The sequence below is a fragment of the Ziziphus jujuba genome, chromosome 10, assembly GCF_031755915.1.
Source record: "Ziziphus jujuba cultivar Dongzao chromosome 10, ASM3175591v1".
Classification (NCBI taxonomy): domain Eukaryota; kingdom Viridiplantae; phylum Streptophyta; class Magnoliopsida; order Rosales; family Rhamnaceae; genus Ziziphus; species Ziziphus jujuba.
Genome location: NC_083388.1, coordinates 26,849,024 through 26,864,228, shown reverse-complemented (window position 1 = coordinate 26,864,228; position 15,205 = coordinate 26,849,024). Strand labels below are relative to the sequence as shown.

The 15,205-nt window shown below is 36.1% G+C and overlaps 3 protein-coding genes across 4 annotated transcripts; all 3 read right to left on the bottom strand.

The window, feature by feature from the left end:
- Nucleotides 1–858: 858 nt before the first annotated feature.
- LOC107412493 (biotin carboxyl carrier protein of acetyl-CoA carboxylase 1, chloroplastic) lies at nt 859–4,481 on the bottom strand. 2 transcript variants are annotated; one of them, XM_016020268.4, is made up of 7 exons: nt 3,889–4,464; nt 2,995–3,048; nt 2,735–2,901; nt 2,333–2,645; nt 2,141–2,212; nt 1,365–1,430; nt 859–1,215 (listed from the first exon to the last, which is right to left on the bottom strand). In XM_016020268.4, exons 1-7 carry the CDS (start codon nt 4,030–4,032, stop codon nt 1,192–1,194), a joined length of 840 nt encoding a protein of 279 aa, XP_015875754.3. In that variant the 5' UTR covers nt 4,033–4,464; the 3' UTR covers nt 859–1,191. The 2 variants fall into 2 exon arrangements, with proteins under 2 accessions (XP_015875754.3, XP_048323764.2); XM_048467807.2 differs by having other exon boundaries at nt 2,735–3,048; nt 3,889–4,481.
- Nucleotides 4,482–5,429: 948 nt separating this feature from the next.
- On the bottom strand, nt 5,430–8,013 carry LOC107412489 (uncharacterized). Its single transcript, XM_016020263.4, has 2 exons — nt 5,960–8,013; nt 5,430–5,649 (listed from the first exon to the last, which is right to left on the bottom strand). Exon 1 carries the CDS (start codon nt 7,933–7,935, stop codon nt 5,983–5,985), a length of 1,953 nt encoding a protein of 650 aa, XP_015875749.3. The 5' UTR covers nt 7,936–8,013; the 3' UTR covers nt 5,430–5,649; nt 5,960–5,982.
- A 451-nt stretch (nt 8,014–8,464) lies between these two features.
- LOC107412533 (glutamine--fructose-6-phosphate aminotransferase [isomerizing] 1) lies at nt 8,465–14,201 on the bottom strand. The gene is made up of 11 exons (XM_048468546.2): nt 13,555–14,201; nt 12,456–12,628; nt 12,107–12,215; nt 11,633–11,778; nt 11,255–11,419; nt 10,430–10,790; nt 10,074–10,324; nt 9,849–9,963; nt 9,470–9,725; nt 9,221–9,389; nt 8,465–8,999 (listed from the first exon to the last, which is right to left on the bottom strand). The coding sequence occupies exons 1-11, from the start codon at nt 13,811–13,813 to the stop codon at nt 8,916–8,918; spliced, it is 2,088 nt and encodes a 695-aa protein (XP_048324503.2). The 5' UTR covers nt 13,814–14,201; the 3' UTR covers nt 8,465–8,915.
- Nucleotides 14,202–15,205: the final 1,004 nt, after the last annotated feature.

Below are 15,205 nucleotides of genomic sequence, written 5' to 3'. Positions count from 1 at the left end.
ATGCCCGTTGACTTTAGTTTTTTGTCACCTTCTTTTAAGAATACTTCTCAACTAAGCCAGATCATAAATATCATTCATATTTTGTCCAATTTATCGAAAATTTATTATCTTTCAAATTATAAGAGAAGTAGTTGCTTTTTTTATTAATTTTTTTGAGCAATTGAAGCCTGGTCAGCATCAATTCCATTTTGTAGTTCATTAATTAAATACATTAATGAGTAGGTTTTATGCGTAAAATGCAAGGACTGATCTCACTCAATAGCCATGTATTTATATGTCCCCTTTTTCTCCTACATGAAACTAAAATCTTATTATTATAGTGTAAAGACCAAACATCTTTAGGGAAACTGGAATACTTTAAGAAAGGGCTAATTGCATTGTTTACTAATTACTCCTTTTATTTATTTATTTTCTTCTTTCTATGAATATATATATATATATATATATATACATATATGTGAAAATTTGGTTTATTAATCCATGTTTAAGAAAAAGAATCTGTACAGGACAAGTAGACAGAAACAGGAAAGTACCATTTGTAGATTGATTTTCATGTATTCTCATATTCCTCAAAACTTTTGGACAAACACCAATTTTATTTTATTTTAATTTATCAAAACAGGTATCATTTTCGCATATAACATTGTTGTGATTTGTGAAGTTTCCTAACCAAAAATCTAGAATATATGGCCAAAAGAACTTAACAGAAACCACAAAGACCAAAGCAGCAAGTATAGCTAGATAAATTCTTACTGCAGCTTTTTCTTTGTATGGAAAACAATGGCTTTTAGACACTACCCTTTATGCCAAAAAGTAGAGAGGTTTCAAAACTGCAAGGACAGAGAAAGGCACAAACTATTGTACTAAATATGTTCTTCTTATTCACTCCTTTTCTTGAATATGACATTAGAAATTATTTTTATCAGACTAACATTAATCAATTCCACGGTCCCAATCAAAACACTAGAAAACAAAAAAGAATACCAGTATCAAGCATAGAGAAATATTCTCAGCTACCGTATCAGACTCAATAAATAAATAAGTCCTTATGTCTATCTACTACAACCTCATTTCGAGCAAAACATTCTCCCACACAGAAACAACGCCGCAAGTCACAATGCTACCAAGGAAACCAGCTTCTTCTTGATCTCCACTAATCCATCTACTAATTGCATGCTCAACCATTAAGCTCTAGGGTTGGATCACAAATAGAGGCTGTAAACAGTAAACGAACAAGTCAAGACATAGTTGCTGAAAACATTAAACAAACAAGTTGAGATACATAGTTCCTCGCCTCTAAGTTAGCATGATAAGTTTTAAATAGAGTTACTTGTCTTTAAGTAAGCATGATAAAGAAAACTTACTGTGTCAATGCTAACAGGCTTGGAATCGTCCAAAAGAATCTCGACTATCGTTCCTGACTGATCAGCCTGGAGAAAAGTTTACATTCCAGTCATGTATCAGGTAAGCAAGGAATTCTTCGTAAAAAGTGTTTGCCAAAAATGGCAAGGGCAGAAGATTATCATGCACCGCAAACTATTAATCCTAAGGAAAGCCATATTATTTAAGCAGAACAAAGCCAAAAACTCTCATGAGGAGGCTGAGGAAGGTGAAAGAACAGGATGATCACACATAGTTATTTTGTGATATAAAGTTCAAGCAAGGAACAACAGTTAAACTTGGACTTGCTACACCTTTCACATTTCTCCATGTTTGAAACTGTAGACAGTTATGTTCTCGACTTCATTACCAATTCCTAAATTACCAGAATTGCCAAAATACTTAGAGAACGGCTCATATCTAGATCTTTCCTCCAATCCTTTCCTCTAATATATTAGGCTTTATTTTACTATGATACATATATATATATATATATATATATTTTAAGAAAATATGAGAGGATACAGTTACCTTGAACACACTACTCCTTTCACATTTGTTCATGTTTTGAACGGTAGCCAAACTTGTCCATTACCAAATCCCAATTCCACAATACTAATGGTTCTACCCTCTACTATATTGGGTCTTTTTTTCACCATGATAATTTTTTTATGAAAATTTGAAACATTACTATAACCCCAAGAAGGAAATAAAATCATCATTGAATAAAAGTTGAGACATAGAAGAAAATAAAACTTACTTCTATTTCATTCATTAGTTTCATGGCCTCAATGATGCATAAGACTTGTCCCTTCTGTACTTTGTCTCCAACCTAATAAGAGAGTTTAACATGTAAGCCAACAAAAATATGTGCAGCAGAGACACCCAAACAATATTTAAGAAAGCAAAGCATCATTTAATTCCAATTTTTCATTAAGGAGAGAAGAATAACCTTCACAAATGGAGGTTCACCAGGTGCTGGACTTCGGTAAAATGTCCCTGCCATAGGACTTTTAAGAGTTGGAAGTGATGACTTAGGTGAACTGGCAGCAGGTGGAGATGGTGCAGGTGCTGGAGAAGAAGCTGGGGCAGGTGCAGGTGCAGGTGCAGGTGAAGCTGTTGGTGCAATTGGCGGATATGGAGAGTGCATCATAGACACTGGAGCAGGAGCTGGTGGTTGAGGTAAGGCCTCCTTTTTACGAATTGTAACTTCACAGTCTAGCTGCTTCAACTGCAGCTCCACAATATCTCTCGAGTCGACAAGCCTGAAATACAGATATTATATGATTTTTCACTTCGCAGTTAGCTTCATGGTTCAAAGGAAAAAAAGCAATAATTGACTGAGGATGCTTACTTCACAAGACTAGCAACTTGATTAATAAACTCGGAGATTGATTCTTCTGTTGCCAGAACTGCAGAAGAAGACCCAACTGATGACTCTGTATCCTTTGATTGTGGTGTCGGTCCATCGGATTTGGTTGGAGGAGTAGCTGCAGCATTTGAGGGTTCATCCACAGCAACCTTGAAGGCAAAAGATGACCCCAAGAGCATGTCCAGGAAGGAACAAAAATTTGAAAAAATATCCTCTAATGAAAACCATTGGAAGAATCTTACCTCGTTCAGTTGGGCTTTCACCACAGAAGTGCTACCCCGACTTGGCTGCAAACCCTATTATGTGCACAACAGTATTCAACTCATAAATGAGAGTAAGTGCCTTAAATTAGATTTGAAAAAAGGTATATAACATACAAATATTGACATTCTGCCAAAAATAGAAGGCAAAAATAACCAGACAAAATAGGTTATGAAAACGAAAAAAAAAAAAAAGGTGACAACTTAAGCACTGTACCAAACTGCATGCATTGCCTCGAAATTAAAGATACACTTTCCAAGATAAACCTTTAAATTGATTGCTACTCTAAAGCTTCAACGAAATAAGAAAAAACAACAGGAGGATCAATTAATGGGCACATCTAGTTCTCCAAACCAGAGCATACCCTGATATTCTAATTAGGCAATATGAAGTCCCAGTAAACCATTGCTTATTGAAAGCCAAGCCACAACACACTATAAAGGGAAAGCCATTCGTGGATACAATTTCATAAAGAAAGCTATAGCTAGTTTTAAATTCACATGTCCTGCTATCTCACAGGCTCAAAGCAAAACGACAGCACATCAGCTGCAAACTGCGTGATACGGCAGACAACAGACCATTAACGTTGAAGCTCAATTCAGACACAACGTTAAGAAAAGCTTTCGCCTTTCTGTTCCTTTAACATTTGCACAAATTCACATAAGCAAATCTACCCATTTCCATTTCAATTTGGTCGAATCAACCATGAACAATAGAATTGCTCAAAACAATTACAGAATCCAAACAATTCAAATTTCCCACTTTTTTTTTTTTTTTTTGGGCCAGAAACCAAACTAAAAATTATAAAATAAAACAAAACACAACGTATGCATACATATCTAGGAGCCAAAAGAGAGACAGAGGAATTGGTTTACCTTGGTGAAGAAACGAAGCTTGGGTTTATGAGAGAGACGGAAAGAGACCTTAGAAGGAGAGCGGAGCTTGAAATTGTTGTCATTGTAGTGAGCCAAAGTTGTGGCTTTGGTCACAGCCGTGGCCGTTGCCATAGACGACGCCATTATTCAGAGATAAAAAAGGAAGAAACTTTGAGAGAGAGAGAGAGAGAGAGAGAGAAGATTAGAGTTTTACAGAGAAAAAGTGGAAACGATTCAATCTAACAAACAAACAACTTGTAGAGAGAGAGAGAGAGAGAGAGTTTTGGGGCGTCCGTCTGAGCTGTAACCGGGAGAGAGAAAGAGAGTTTTCGCTCCGTTGGGGGTCGATGAAACCAAAGTGGAGTGAGAGTGAGAGATGTGAGAGTGTACAGATTATCCACGCAACTGGCCTTGGTCGGTAGCCACGCGTCCAGATTTTTCCCTAAATTGAGGGTTTGCTAGCTCGACCCGGAATTAATGGAGCTCAATAGCATGTTTGAGAAATAGGGTAGGTTGTAAAAATTGGTGCAACTCGCTTTAGGAGCTGCCACGTCAAATGCTAGTTTGATTTTTGGGTTTTTTGACCAGAAGAGTGGAAAGGGAGGGTGAAGGAGGGTATGACTTGTCTGGCTGGGTGTTGCTTGTTTTTATCTTGTAACAATGTGAAAGATATTTCTAACAACAATAGAAAAGCACATTTTTGGTAAGAAATAATTGAAAAATGTACTTTTTGGTAGTATTAAAGGCATTAAGGATTAGTGGTGGCGAAGTAGGATAGTGGGGAATATGATTATGCATTTTGCATATGTTTTCTTTTGGTTTCATTAGAAGGATGATTAGAAAAATCCAAGACGGGGAAAAACATTGTGATGGAGACTTGGATTTCTGGATAAGATCGGAGACTTCACATAGGTACCCACAAGACCTGAAGACCACAACCAGAGTAATGTAATCCACCAAGTCCATCATTGCAACTATGGAGTCATTGTAGCCATTCTCATCTCAATCCTCTGTTTGGTTAAAAACTCAACAAATCGGTGCCACACTACATGAAAATATTTGCGTCCATGGAGAAAAATTGACTATAAATCTTCTGTTTTTCGTGTAAAAAAGGAATCAAACATTGTTGTTGCAATTAGTAGATTTAAAAAAAAAAAAATTAAAGCAAGTCGAGAAGATTGTTGTTCAATACATTCGAAATGAAATTCATCAAAGATAACATTATATACATGGTGTTATTTTTATTTTTGAATTGAGGATTCATTCTATTTGTCTACAATTTGATTCAAACACTCGTCGGATAGAGTGTCACATTGTATTTATAGTGGAAATTACTTTTAGTAAAAAACTTTTAACAATACATTCTAAACTTAGAATTGTCTTCAATTTGATTCAAACACTCGTCGGATAGAGTGTCGCATTGTATTTATAGTGGATATTGCTTTTTAATAATATATTCGAAACTTAGAATTCAATAGGACATGCAATTACCGTTTCATAGAAAAAGTTTTTTTTTTTTTCCCCAAAAAAAAAAAAAAGAATAAATGGAAAATGCTAAATCAACTTAACCATAGTTTTGTACCAAAAACAAAAAACTACTCGTATATCTATGATCGACTTCTGTAATCATAAACCACTCTTACGATCTATTACCCAAAAAAAATAAAATAAACCACCCTACCCTTGGGATCAAATAAAGCTATCCTGGTAAACTTGGCACACTCCCAGTTCCAAGCAAATCAAATGAATAGAGGAAATAACCTGTGCACATAAAATGTTGATAATTAGTGAAATCTAGATTGAGCTGGAAGTAAAATTCATCGGTACAAGGGCAACAGGACATTGGTATAATGAAACAAATATATATAACTACTTGAATGAAAGGAAATAGCATATATTAGCATATCAGAGTAATCTAAGTACCAAAAAAAAAAAAAAAAAACCAAATCCACACAGTATGTTTTCAAAGTTCAACATGTAAAATATTCCAATTCTAGTATGTTTCTAGTAAACACATAACACGGTCGAAAACAACAGGAAAAGCAATTAAATTATTTCACGAAATTATCACCTCTTCACAGCTGATGTTCAGTGCTATTCTTTCTTGCTGGGTTTTGAAGCCACCTTTCCATACGCCGCGAGTCTGGACTGTGATAGTTTAAGATGGGCTTGGCGCTGCTTTCTTCTGGATTTCCTAGACAAATTGCTCAAATCCCCATTTGTGTTTTCTAATTGTGCTTTCTCATCTTCCGTGGCATCCCTAGAAGATGTTGATGCAGAAGCATCATTCCCTATTCTCTTCTTCTTATCAAAATTCTTATCATTTCCTTTCCGTCCCATTCGAAGTTCTTCAATCTTCATCTTCATCTGGTATTTCTTCTTCTTGGGTAACTTCCATTCATTCTCATTATAAGGAGCAAGCTTTTTCAGAGGGACAAATTGATTCAACTCCTTTTCATCCGTCTGCAAAATATCTGCAGTGCTCAACCCATATCTATCAGGCTTTATTTTGGCATACTTGAACCTTGTTTTCAAGTCTCCAATGGTATCCTCGTAATCCAACTTATAATATTCCTCCATCAATGCCTCTTTAGCTTTCTCCAACAGCGCTGTTTTCCGCTTCCTCTTTCGCTTTCCTTCTTCTTTCACTTCTACTTTTACTTCCTCCTCCTCCTCTTCCTCTTCTTCTTCTTCTTCTCCTTCTTCATGGTCACCATCATTATTCAGCTTTAAAATTCTTTCCCTTGTAGCTAAAAACCCATCACCATCCCCACTACTATCCCAACCTTTGGGAAGTCCAAGCAACTCATCCTCTTTCTCGAAATCCGGTTTTTCAATCTCGCCATCATCCTCATCACTACCAAACCCAGGATCAACATCCTCTGCCTCATAGTACTTATCACCAAACGCCTTCTTCATCATCCTATCATACTCATCAGGATCAAACTCCTCCTCCAATTCCTTAGCACTCAAAGGAACAACCTCTTCCTCTCTAATCCCAGCACTCTCCATAATCTTCTTAACCCTTTCATCGATCTCTTTCTTCTTCAAATTCTTGAAATGCCTCAGCTCCTCTTCCCTCTCCAATTTCGCAATCTCCATTCTCTCTTCCTTACGCTTCCTCTGTTCCTTCCTAGCCTTCACCTTCTTCCTAACAGAGTCTTCCACTTCCCTGGAATGCCCAATAATCCTATCACCAGCATTTTCCTGAAACCTGTACTCACTCTCCTCTATGGTATCGATTCTATCATCCTCGGCGAGTATGTCGGATTCATCATTTTTAATCTGAAAATCGTCCTTATCCTCCTTTTGAAGCCACGACTTTTTCAAAATGAAATTTTTCAAGAAGATGGAATTCTCATCCCCATCAAAGTACTCATCAGCTTTCTTCTTAAGCTCCTCAATATCACTATCGTCATCATCGTCATCATCAACCTTATTCTTCACTCTCAACAACTCATCCTCTCCATCTTCCTCCATTGCATCCACTTCATCTAGAAATGCCTTGCGAATTTCCTCCTGTTCCTCATTGTACGTTTTCTTCTTTTTTCCACGGTCAATATCATCACCGTCATCCTTATTATCAAATTCTGGGCCTTCTTCCAACAGATGCTTGGCCGTCACATCCTTCAAATACATTGCCTTCTTCTTCTTCTCCTTCTCCTTCTTGTTCTTCTTCTCAACCGCCTCTTTCTCTTCTTCTTCGTCGTCGTCGTCGGATTTAAAAAGCTCCACATCCTTCTTGTTGAGAGCTGGGTTCTGCTCCCTTAACATGATTAAAGTGTTTACGAATTCCAAATCCTTCTTCTTACCTGGACGAAACCACGGGTTGGATTCTTCTTCAGATGATGATGATTCCTCATCGGAGCTTTCATCTTCAGAGGAGGACGACGACGATATGACGCCCTTCTTCTTCAGCTCCTCGTAGCGTTGCAGGTCCTCGCGCTTCTTGTTATGCTCGAACCTCCGGGCGTACTCTTTGTTCACTTCGATCTTCGATACGTCGTCGTCATCGGAGTCGCTGCCGTCGAACAATTTCCGAGCCATTGTTTTCTCAAACAAACAAACTTTAGCGTTAGGGTTTTTAGAGAGCGTTTCGGACGGTTCATTATGAATAATAAAAACCAGACCCGGGTATGTAGGTTCAGGAAAATGGACCCGGGTTACCGACTAAACCCGTTAAAAAAAAAAAAAAAAAGGGTAAAGTTAGCCTCCAATAAGATGACAATGTGACATGAGCATTTCAAATTGGGATTAACAACAAAATTAACCTTTGTATTATGAATCCCTTGTTTTTAATTGATCCCCAAAGTTATAATTTAAAAGTAAAATTACAGATCACGGGGACAAAAAAGAAAAAAAAAAAAAAGATATATCAAATAATTTAACCATATTTTTTTGTTTTAGCATTTTTTACTTTAAATTTTAAATATATAAACTTGACAGGCAATTCATCTGTCAAATATCACCTTCTTATTTTTCTTTTATATTTTCAAATTCATTTTCTAGAAAAAACAAAAATTGTCATACAAGTAATAAAACATCTGTCTCCTTGAAAGTTGAAGACAGTAAAATATAAATGACAAATACATATATATTAAACTGACAAATCATATACATATAAATGGCTTATATTGCCAACTGCGGATTTCTTATTTTACAAGACCGAAGAGAAACTATGAGAATGGATGGAGAAAATTGTCAACACTTTCCATGTTAATCAACCAAAACCATCATAGCTTGCATAATCACTAAACAAAACAATCATATTAAAGATATAAATACTCAAAACCCAATAATACCATGTGCTTCATGCGCACAAAAACTTGTCTGAGAAGCAGAGGGTGTTAGTAATGTGTGCCTATTTCTAATAATTTACAATACTCAAACAATATACAACCTTAACATGAAGGTAATAGATAGTTGTAGACATTATGAAGTGAAAGACTCTCCATCCCAAGGTGAGCTTTCATTCAGCTAGGACCCTGGTGTTTTTTTCCATGTAGTAAGAATCGGTAAACTTCTCCCTACTCCGTAGTCACACTCTTGGCAAGATTCCGAGGCTGGTCCACGTTGAAGCCTCTCAAAACGGTGAGATGATATGCCAGCAACTGCAAGCAGGACAGTTTGCAAAAATAAGCATGTGGCATTGCAATGATCTTGTTCTACTCAAACAAAGGAAAATTGAAGCTAGCAGGCTACGAAGAAAGAGAATGCAAAAAACTCTACACCCCAAAGATGGATAGGGAGCCCTCATTTCCTACTTTTTATCTTCCTGGTTGTCTTTCCGGAGAAGAATACAGAAGACAAGAAAAGAGGAAGAAAACAGTACCTGTAGTGGAACAATATTAACTACCGGTTGAAGACAATCCTCGACTTGTGGAACTTCAAACACTCGAGAAGAACCACCAACGCTCACAGATGCAGCATCTCCTTTAGAACACATAACTACTAGACGACCTTTGCGAGCATGAAGTTGCTGAATAACTGATTGCTGCTTGCTGTCAGTGATCAGAAATGTCAGTTACTAGCTAGATAAATGACAACTAATATAACCACTTTCCATTACAAGAAACCAAACCTAAAGCATCCATCACGGGTGGCAATGACCAAAATTGGCAGATTTTCATCAACTAAAGCCAATGGACCATGCTTCATTTCACCCGCAAGTATTCCTTCACTATGCATAAGTGCCACTTCCTTTACTTTCAAAGCAGCCTCAAGAGCAGTGGCATAGTTGTACCCTCTCCCAAACATCAGAAGTGACTGCTCGGCAATTAATAGTTTTGCTAGATCCTTCATTTCTTGGTCAAGCTTCAGGACCTCTCTGACTTTGTCTGCAAAAACATAACATATAAGCCTTCCATCTTGTTAACCTTTTCAGCAAATTATTTCTCTACATACAACAGTAACCAAGTTTAAGATGAGACCAAAAAAAAAAAAGGAGAGAACAAACTTACTTGGCAAGTCAAATAGACCATCTATTATAGCCTCTCTTCTTTCTTGATTGGAAATTGCATCTGCACCTATTGCTATCGCTAACATAGCCATCACAACTATTTGACTTGTGTAAGCCTGTTAATAGTGATGATACATAACTAACCAAGTATATAAAATGACCAAAGAAGTAAAAAAAAAAAAAAAAAAAAAAAAAAAAGAAAGAAAGAATCAATGCAATCATGTACCTTTGTACTTGCTACACCAATCTCACAACCAGCATTTATATGAACACCACAGTGTGTGTTCCTGGCTATTGCACTACCAACAGTATTTGTTATGCCAACACATAATGCACCATTTTCTAAAGCATATTCCAAAGCATTCAGAGTATCTGCTGTTTCACCAGATTGACTGACAAAGACAGCTGTATCTTCTCTGTAAATAGGTCCCTGCCGATCCAATAGATCACTAGCAATTTCCATGGTAACAGGTATACCTATATCATTCATACAATAAAAAAATAAATAAAAAAAAAAAAGATTCAGTTCAACCAATTTATAATCAGAAAAAAGGTTTAAAATTCGGGGGGGAAAAAACTCACCAGAAAGTTCTTCCAAGATGGGTCTTGCAGCTAAAGCAGCATTGTAACTCGTACCACACCCAATGAAAACAATCCGTCTGCTTCGTCTAATAGTTTTAAGATGATCCTTCAGTCCACCCAGAAGAACAGTCTTGGCTTTGCAGGAACCTCCACGTATCAGCCTCCCCCTCATTGTTGTAGTTAAAGATTCTGGCTGTTCATGAATTTCTTTCTGCATATAGTGTTCATATTTTCCTTTATTTATTTGCTCAACCTCCATCTCAAGAATGGACAATGCACGTTGAATTGATGCAACTCTTGGTAGTGAAGCACCATGCTTTCCCTTGTCTTTATCAAACTTCAAAATCGACACACCTCCATCCTGAAACAGAGGGTATCACATATAAATAAATTAGATATTTATGAATTGACATCAAAAAGTTTCTAAAACAATTAAATCATTCAACTAGCAATGGAACAACACACATAGTATTGGCTTAGCAAAATATTGGTAGACTTTATGTCCAAGGCCCCTTGACCTATGAAGAGATAAACACCGCACAAAGGTGAAGCAATAAAGCACGTATAAATAGTAAATAACAACAACCACAGCAACAATTTAAATGTATGAATGGAGGGGGAAAAAAAAAAAAAAAAAAAAAGATAAAAAGTAACAAAAACCACATAAAGAACTTACTCTACATCAAATAATTCAAAAGACACTAGTCATTCAAACACAATATGCCGGTTGCCTATTTTCTAGCAAATTTTCTGATAGCATGTACGGAACAATACTAGACCTCCAACTGTGGTGGTGGAGGAAAGGTGGAGAGTTGTTGTAGGTACCTTAAGATGTACTACTTCACCATCCTCAATCACCAAAACTTTTTTTGTGTGCTCAACTACAGCATTGGCATCACTAGATAAGAAAAGTTCTTTCGGCTGCCCATTCTTTGAAACGAAAACATCATCATGAAATGCAGATCCATTGCTCAAATCTTCGGTAAATTCCTGAGATGACAATAGAAAGGTCAACCATACATAATAGGATAAATATGTAGAGAGAAGAGAGAAACGAAGTAAAATGCGCATGGAAAGAGACACATAAACATAATTTCAGAGACTAGGGTTGAAGCTTGACCATCCAAAGAAATTGAAGTTGTAAGCAAATTCAATGATTCTAGCTATTGCTACAAGAATTCATAAATTTTCCCTGTAACTTACTTTGACACCAAGGAGCAATGGACTGCCACGTTTGCAAGCAATCAACTCGTTTGGATAATGCCGACTTTTAAAGATCAGGGCATAGGCTCCTTCAAGATGCCTCATCACTTCAAGCACAACTTGACTAAATGTGACAGTCTGATCACCTGCAACACAAACAGTATTACATTTAAGCAGACATCCTTCAGAATTTTTCTCAGATCTGGATGTGAAACAGTAACCAACACAATATACATGATGCACTGCTTCCAATGTGTGGATTGTATTTAATACTAATTTGTCTGTGAGCATTCATAAACACAAAAGCAGCAGATTTTAGTAATGGGCATAGATGATGAGCAAAATTGAAAATATACGTTATTGCTCAGGCCAACCAAGAAGTTCCTAGAAACAATCCAATGCTGCATCCAAGAGCTTCTTTTATTTTACACTCGTAAAAAATATCTCAACCATTTTACTAAGACATAAAAATACCTTCTTCATTTGCTTTGTCAAAAACAAATTTGGCAAGTTTTGGAATTACTTCTGTGTCCGTTTCAGATTCAAATGTGAAGCCATGACGAACTAGTGTTTCCTTTAAGACCTGAAAATGTGGGGAAACAAAGAATCATCTCAACAAAGAGCTTTTCCAATGCTAGACTAAACACATTTGCTATAAACACAAAAAGTGTGAAAAAAAATAAAATAAAATAAAAAATCCATAATTTGAATACTTAGACAACATTAAAACAGACTTGGAATGCAATTATGAACCACAGAGTATGGCTCAGAATAGGGTACCCATAAAATAACAAAACAATTTCTGCTGCAATCTTAAGCAAACCTCATAGTTAGTGACAACACCATTGTGAACAACCAAGAATTCATTTCCAGGACCAGATGTCTGAGGATGGCTGTTCCTTGGTGCTGGCTCTCCATGAGTTGCCCAACGGGTGTGAGCAATTCCAGCATGGACAGAATAAGATTCCTCCAAATTAATTTCACTTTCAGCAACCTCTGAAAAAAAAAAAAAAACACTCAAGATCAGCATCGAGTCTATAAGTAACATGCTATAATCAGAATACCACGTCTAACAAACCAGACTTCAAAATATGGAGTAAAAACCCAAGAACTCAATTGCTCTTAGAAAAGGGTGAACTTATTATTCCAACACTCAACATATGCAAGACATATATATTATCAATTTTCAAGACTATAAAAGAGTCAGTTGGGTTAGTTAATGTTATAAATACAGCGTAATTATAATTGATTGAGTTAACTCATTCTTTTTCTTTCACTATCGTTTGGAACATAAACCAAAAGCAAACTTCTAAAATGAGCGTGCACACACACAACACAACCTTTAAAACGTGAAAAAGGGCGAAGTTAGTGCTTCATTTTTTAAAGTAACGATTCATATTGTTTGGTACCCCAAACTAAAGTTAGATAGCTACTTTTCCCGAGCAATCGGATGGTAAGATTAGTCTATCATCGCCTCCCCTCCAAACCAGGTTCAAATTACGGGAATACACCCATATTGTTAGACCCGACCCGGATGACAAAGTCCTAATTTTATAGCAGTTTCTGACATTTTAGTAAACTATTTTTTAATTACAAAAACAAACAAACAAGCCAGAATCAATTAAAATTAACCGGCGGCTATCACAAAAGTTAAATCCTATTACTCTTTAACATACTTGATTGAACGGTTAAACAAGCCCGACCTAACACAAACGAAGTCGAACGCGGTAACTTATCCGCATGGTCCATCCTCCTCCAGAAGTCAAATACAAAAATACGAATTTGCAAGCTATCAAAAAAAAAAAAAAATCCCCAACCATTTTCCCGGCAACCAAACAGAATGTACGATCCCAAAGCATATTCATAAATTTTTATTTTAAAAAAAAAAAAACCGAAAATAGTGAAAGATTAAAAAAATCTACCTTGATAAACTGATTTGACGAGGGACTCGATGTTTCCTTCCTGACGAAAAACAAGAGAAGGGGAAAGACCAGATAGAGAGCTGGAAGAGGATTGGGGAGCTTCCAGATCGGCAGAAAAGGAGGAAGAATCGTCAATGGAAATCCCAGCAGAATCATAGCCTCGGTACTCCAAACGCCTAAGACCATTGAAGAGAACTTGAAGGATATAACGCCTCTCTCTGTTTACGTTGTAATTCAAGTAGGCAAAGATCCCACACATTTTACTTTTTCTCTTTCCCTCTCTCTGTATTTGATTTTTTTTTTTTTTTTTCCTTTGAAATTCTAATTCTCTCTCTCTCTCTCTCACTTCTGGGGTGGTGGGTTTAAGTTTTGAGCAAAGAAAGAAAGAAAGGAATTAAGGAGGAAGAAAGAAGGGAAAAAAGGATAAATTTGACCTTTGACTTTTCCCCTTCTTTTTTTTTTTTTTTTTTTTTTTTCCCCTCTCTCTCCTTCTCCTCCTTATTTTACTTTTCTTCTTATTTTTGGTTTTTAGTTTGGATATGGAATCTGAATATAAGGTAATTTTGCTTGGATTTAGGAGGAAAGAGAAGGGTGCTTGGGATTTTGCAAAATAGATTGACAAAGAATGGTGGATGATGATCTAGACACCCTTACAGACACAGAGAGATTTATAGATATCCGGTAAGGGTAGTTTTGTCTATTTTCCCTGCATCAGTTCTGCTGTTGTGGCAGGGTTTGATTGGGGGCAAGTGTGTTACTTCCAATGGTGTAGTAGGAGGTATGGACTGGTTCTTTTTATTTTTTTATTTTGGTAAATGGGTAGGGGGTATGACTGCTGCATATGAGAAATTGGCGTCTGAAATACTATGTTTAGATATCCTTCTTTATTTATTTGTTTTTTTTTTTTTTATTTGTCGAGTTTGTTTTGATATTCGTTGAGAAATTTATTTTTTATTTGTTGGGTTTTTTTTTTTTTTTTCATATTATATATGGGTAAGATTTTTCTAATAGCACTACATTTTCCTTTTATATATTTTAAGACGAAAACATTGCACTTTTTCCAACTTTGTAATATGACAAAAATAATAATTAACAAAAAAGAAAACTTTTGACTTTGATGTTTTTGAATTTGGCGTCCTTTTTAAGAGTACTAGACTTCCAGAAGTTATTTCACCAAAAAAACTCTAAAAGGCCTAGATAATTTTGTTATTGTTTTTCTATTAGCTGTGCTTGTGAAATAAAAATTGACAATGATATAATTTATACGGCAAATAATTAAAAAAAAAATTCTAAAGAAAGACTACTTGTATCTATTAATTAATCATACATTCTATTAACTTTTTTATTTGTTAAAAAAAAAAAAAAGACTTTTCATGATTTTTATTTTTTTGTGAGTAAAAAAATAACTTTCCAATAGGTATCATCGATTCAGAAGATCGAAAATTATAAACTATTAGTAGTCATGACTTAAACAATCTAAAAAAGAATTCTTGTACTATCTAGCCCACTATCGAACGGTTACCCCAATCCCCCTCCCCCAGAGTGTATGATGGCACGTGTGATCCATACCAAAGCGCTTAGTAGGGCTGCTAGAACTCGAACCTACAACTTTTGTAAAGAGGTGTGATGAGGAACCAACTCCTACCACTTG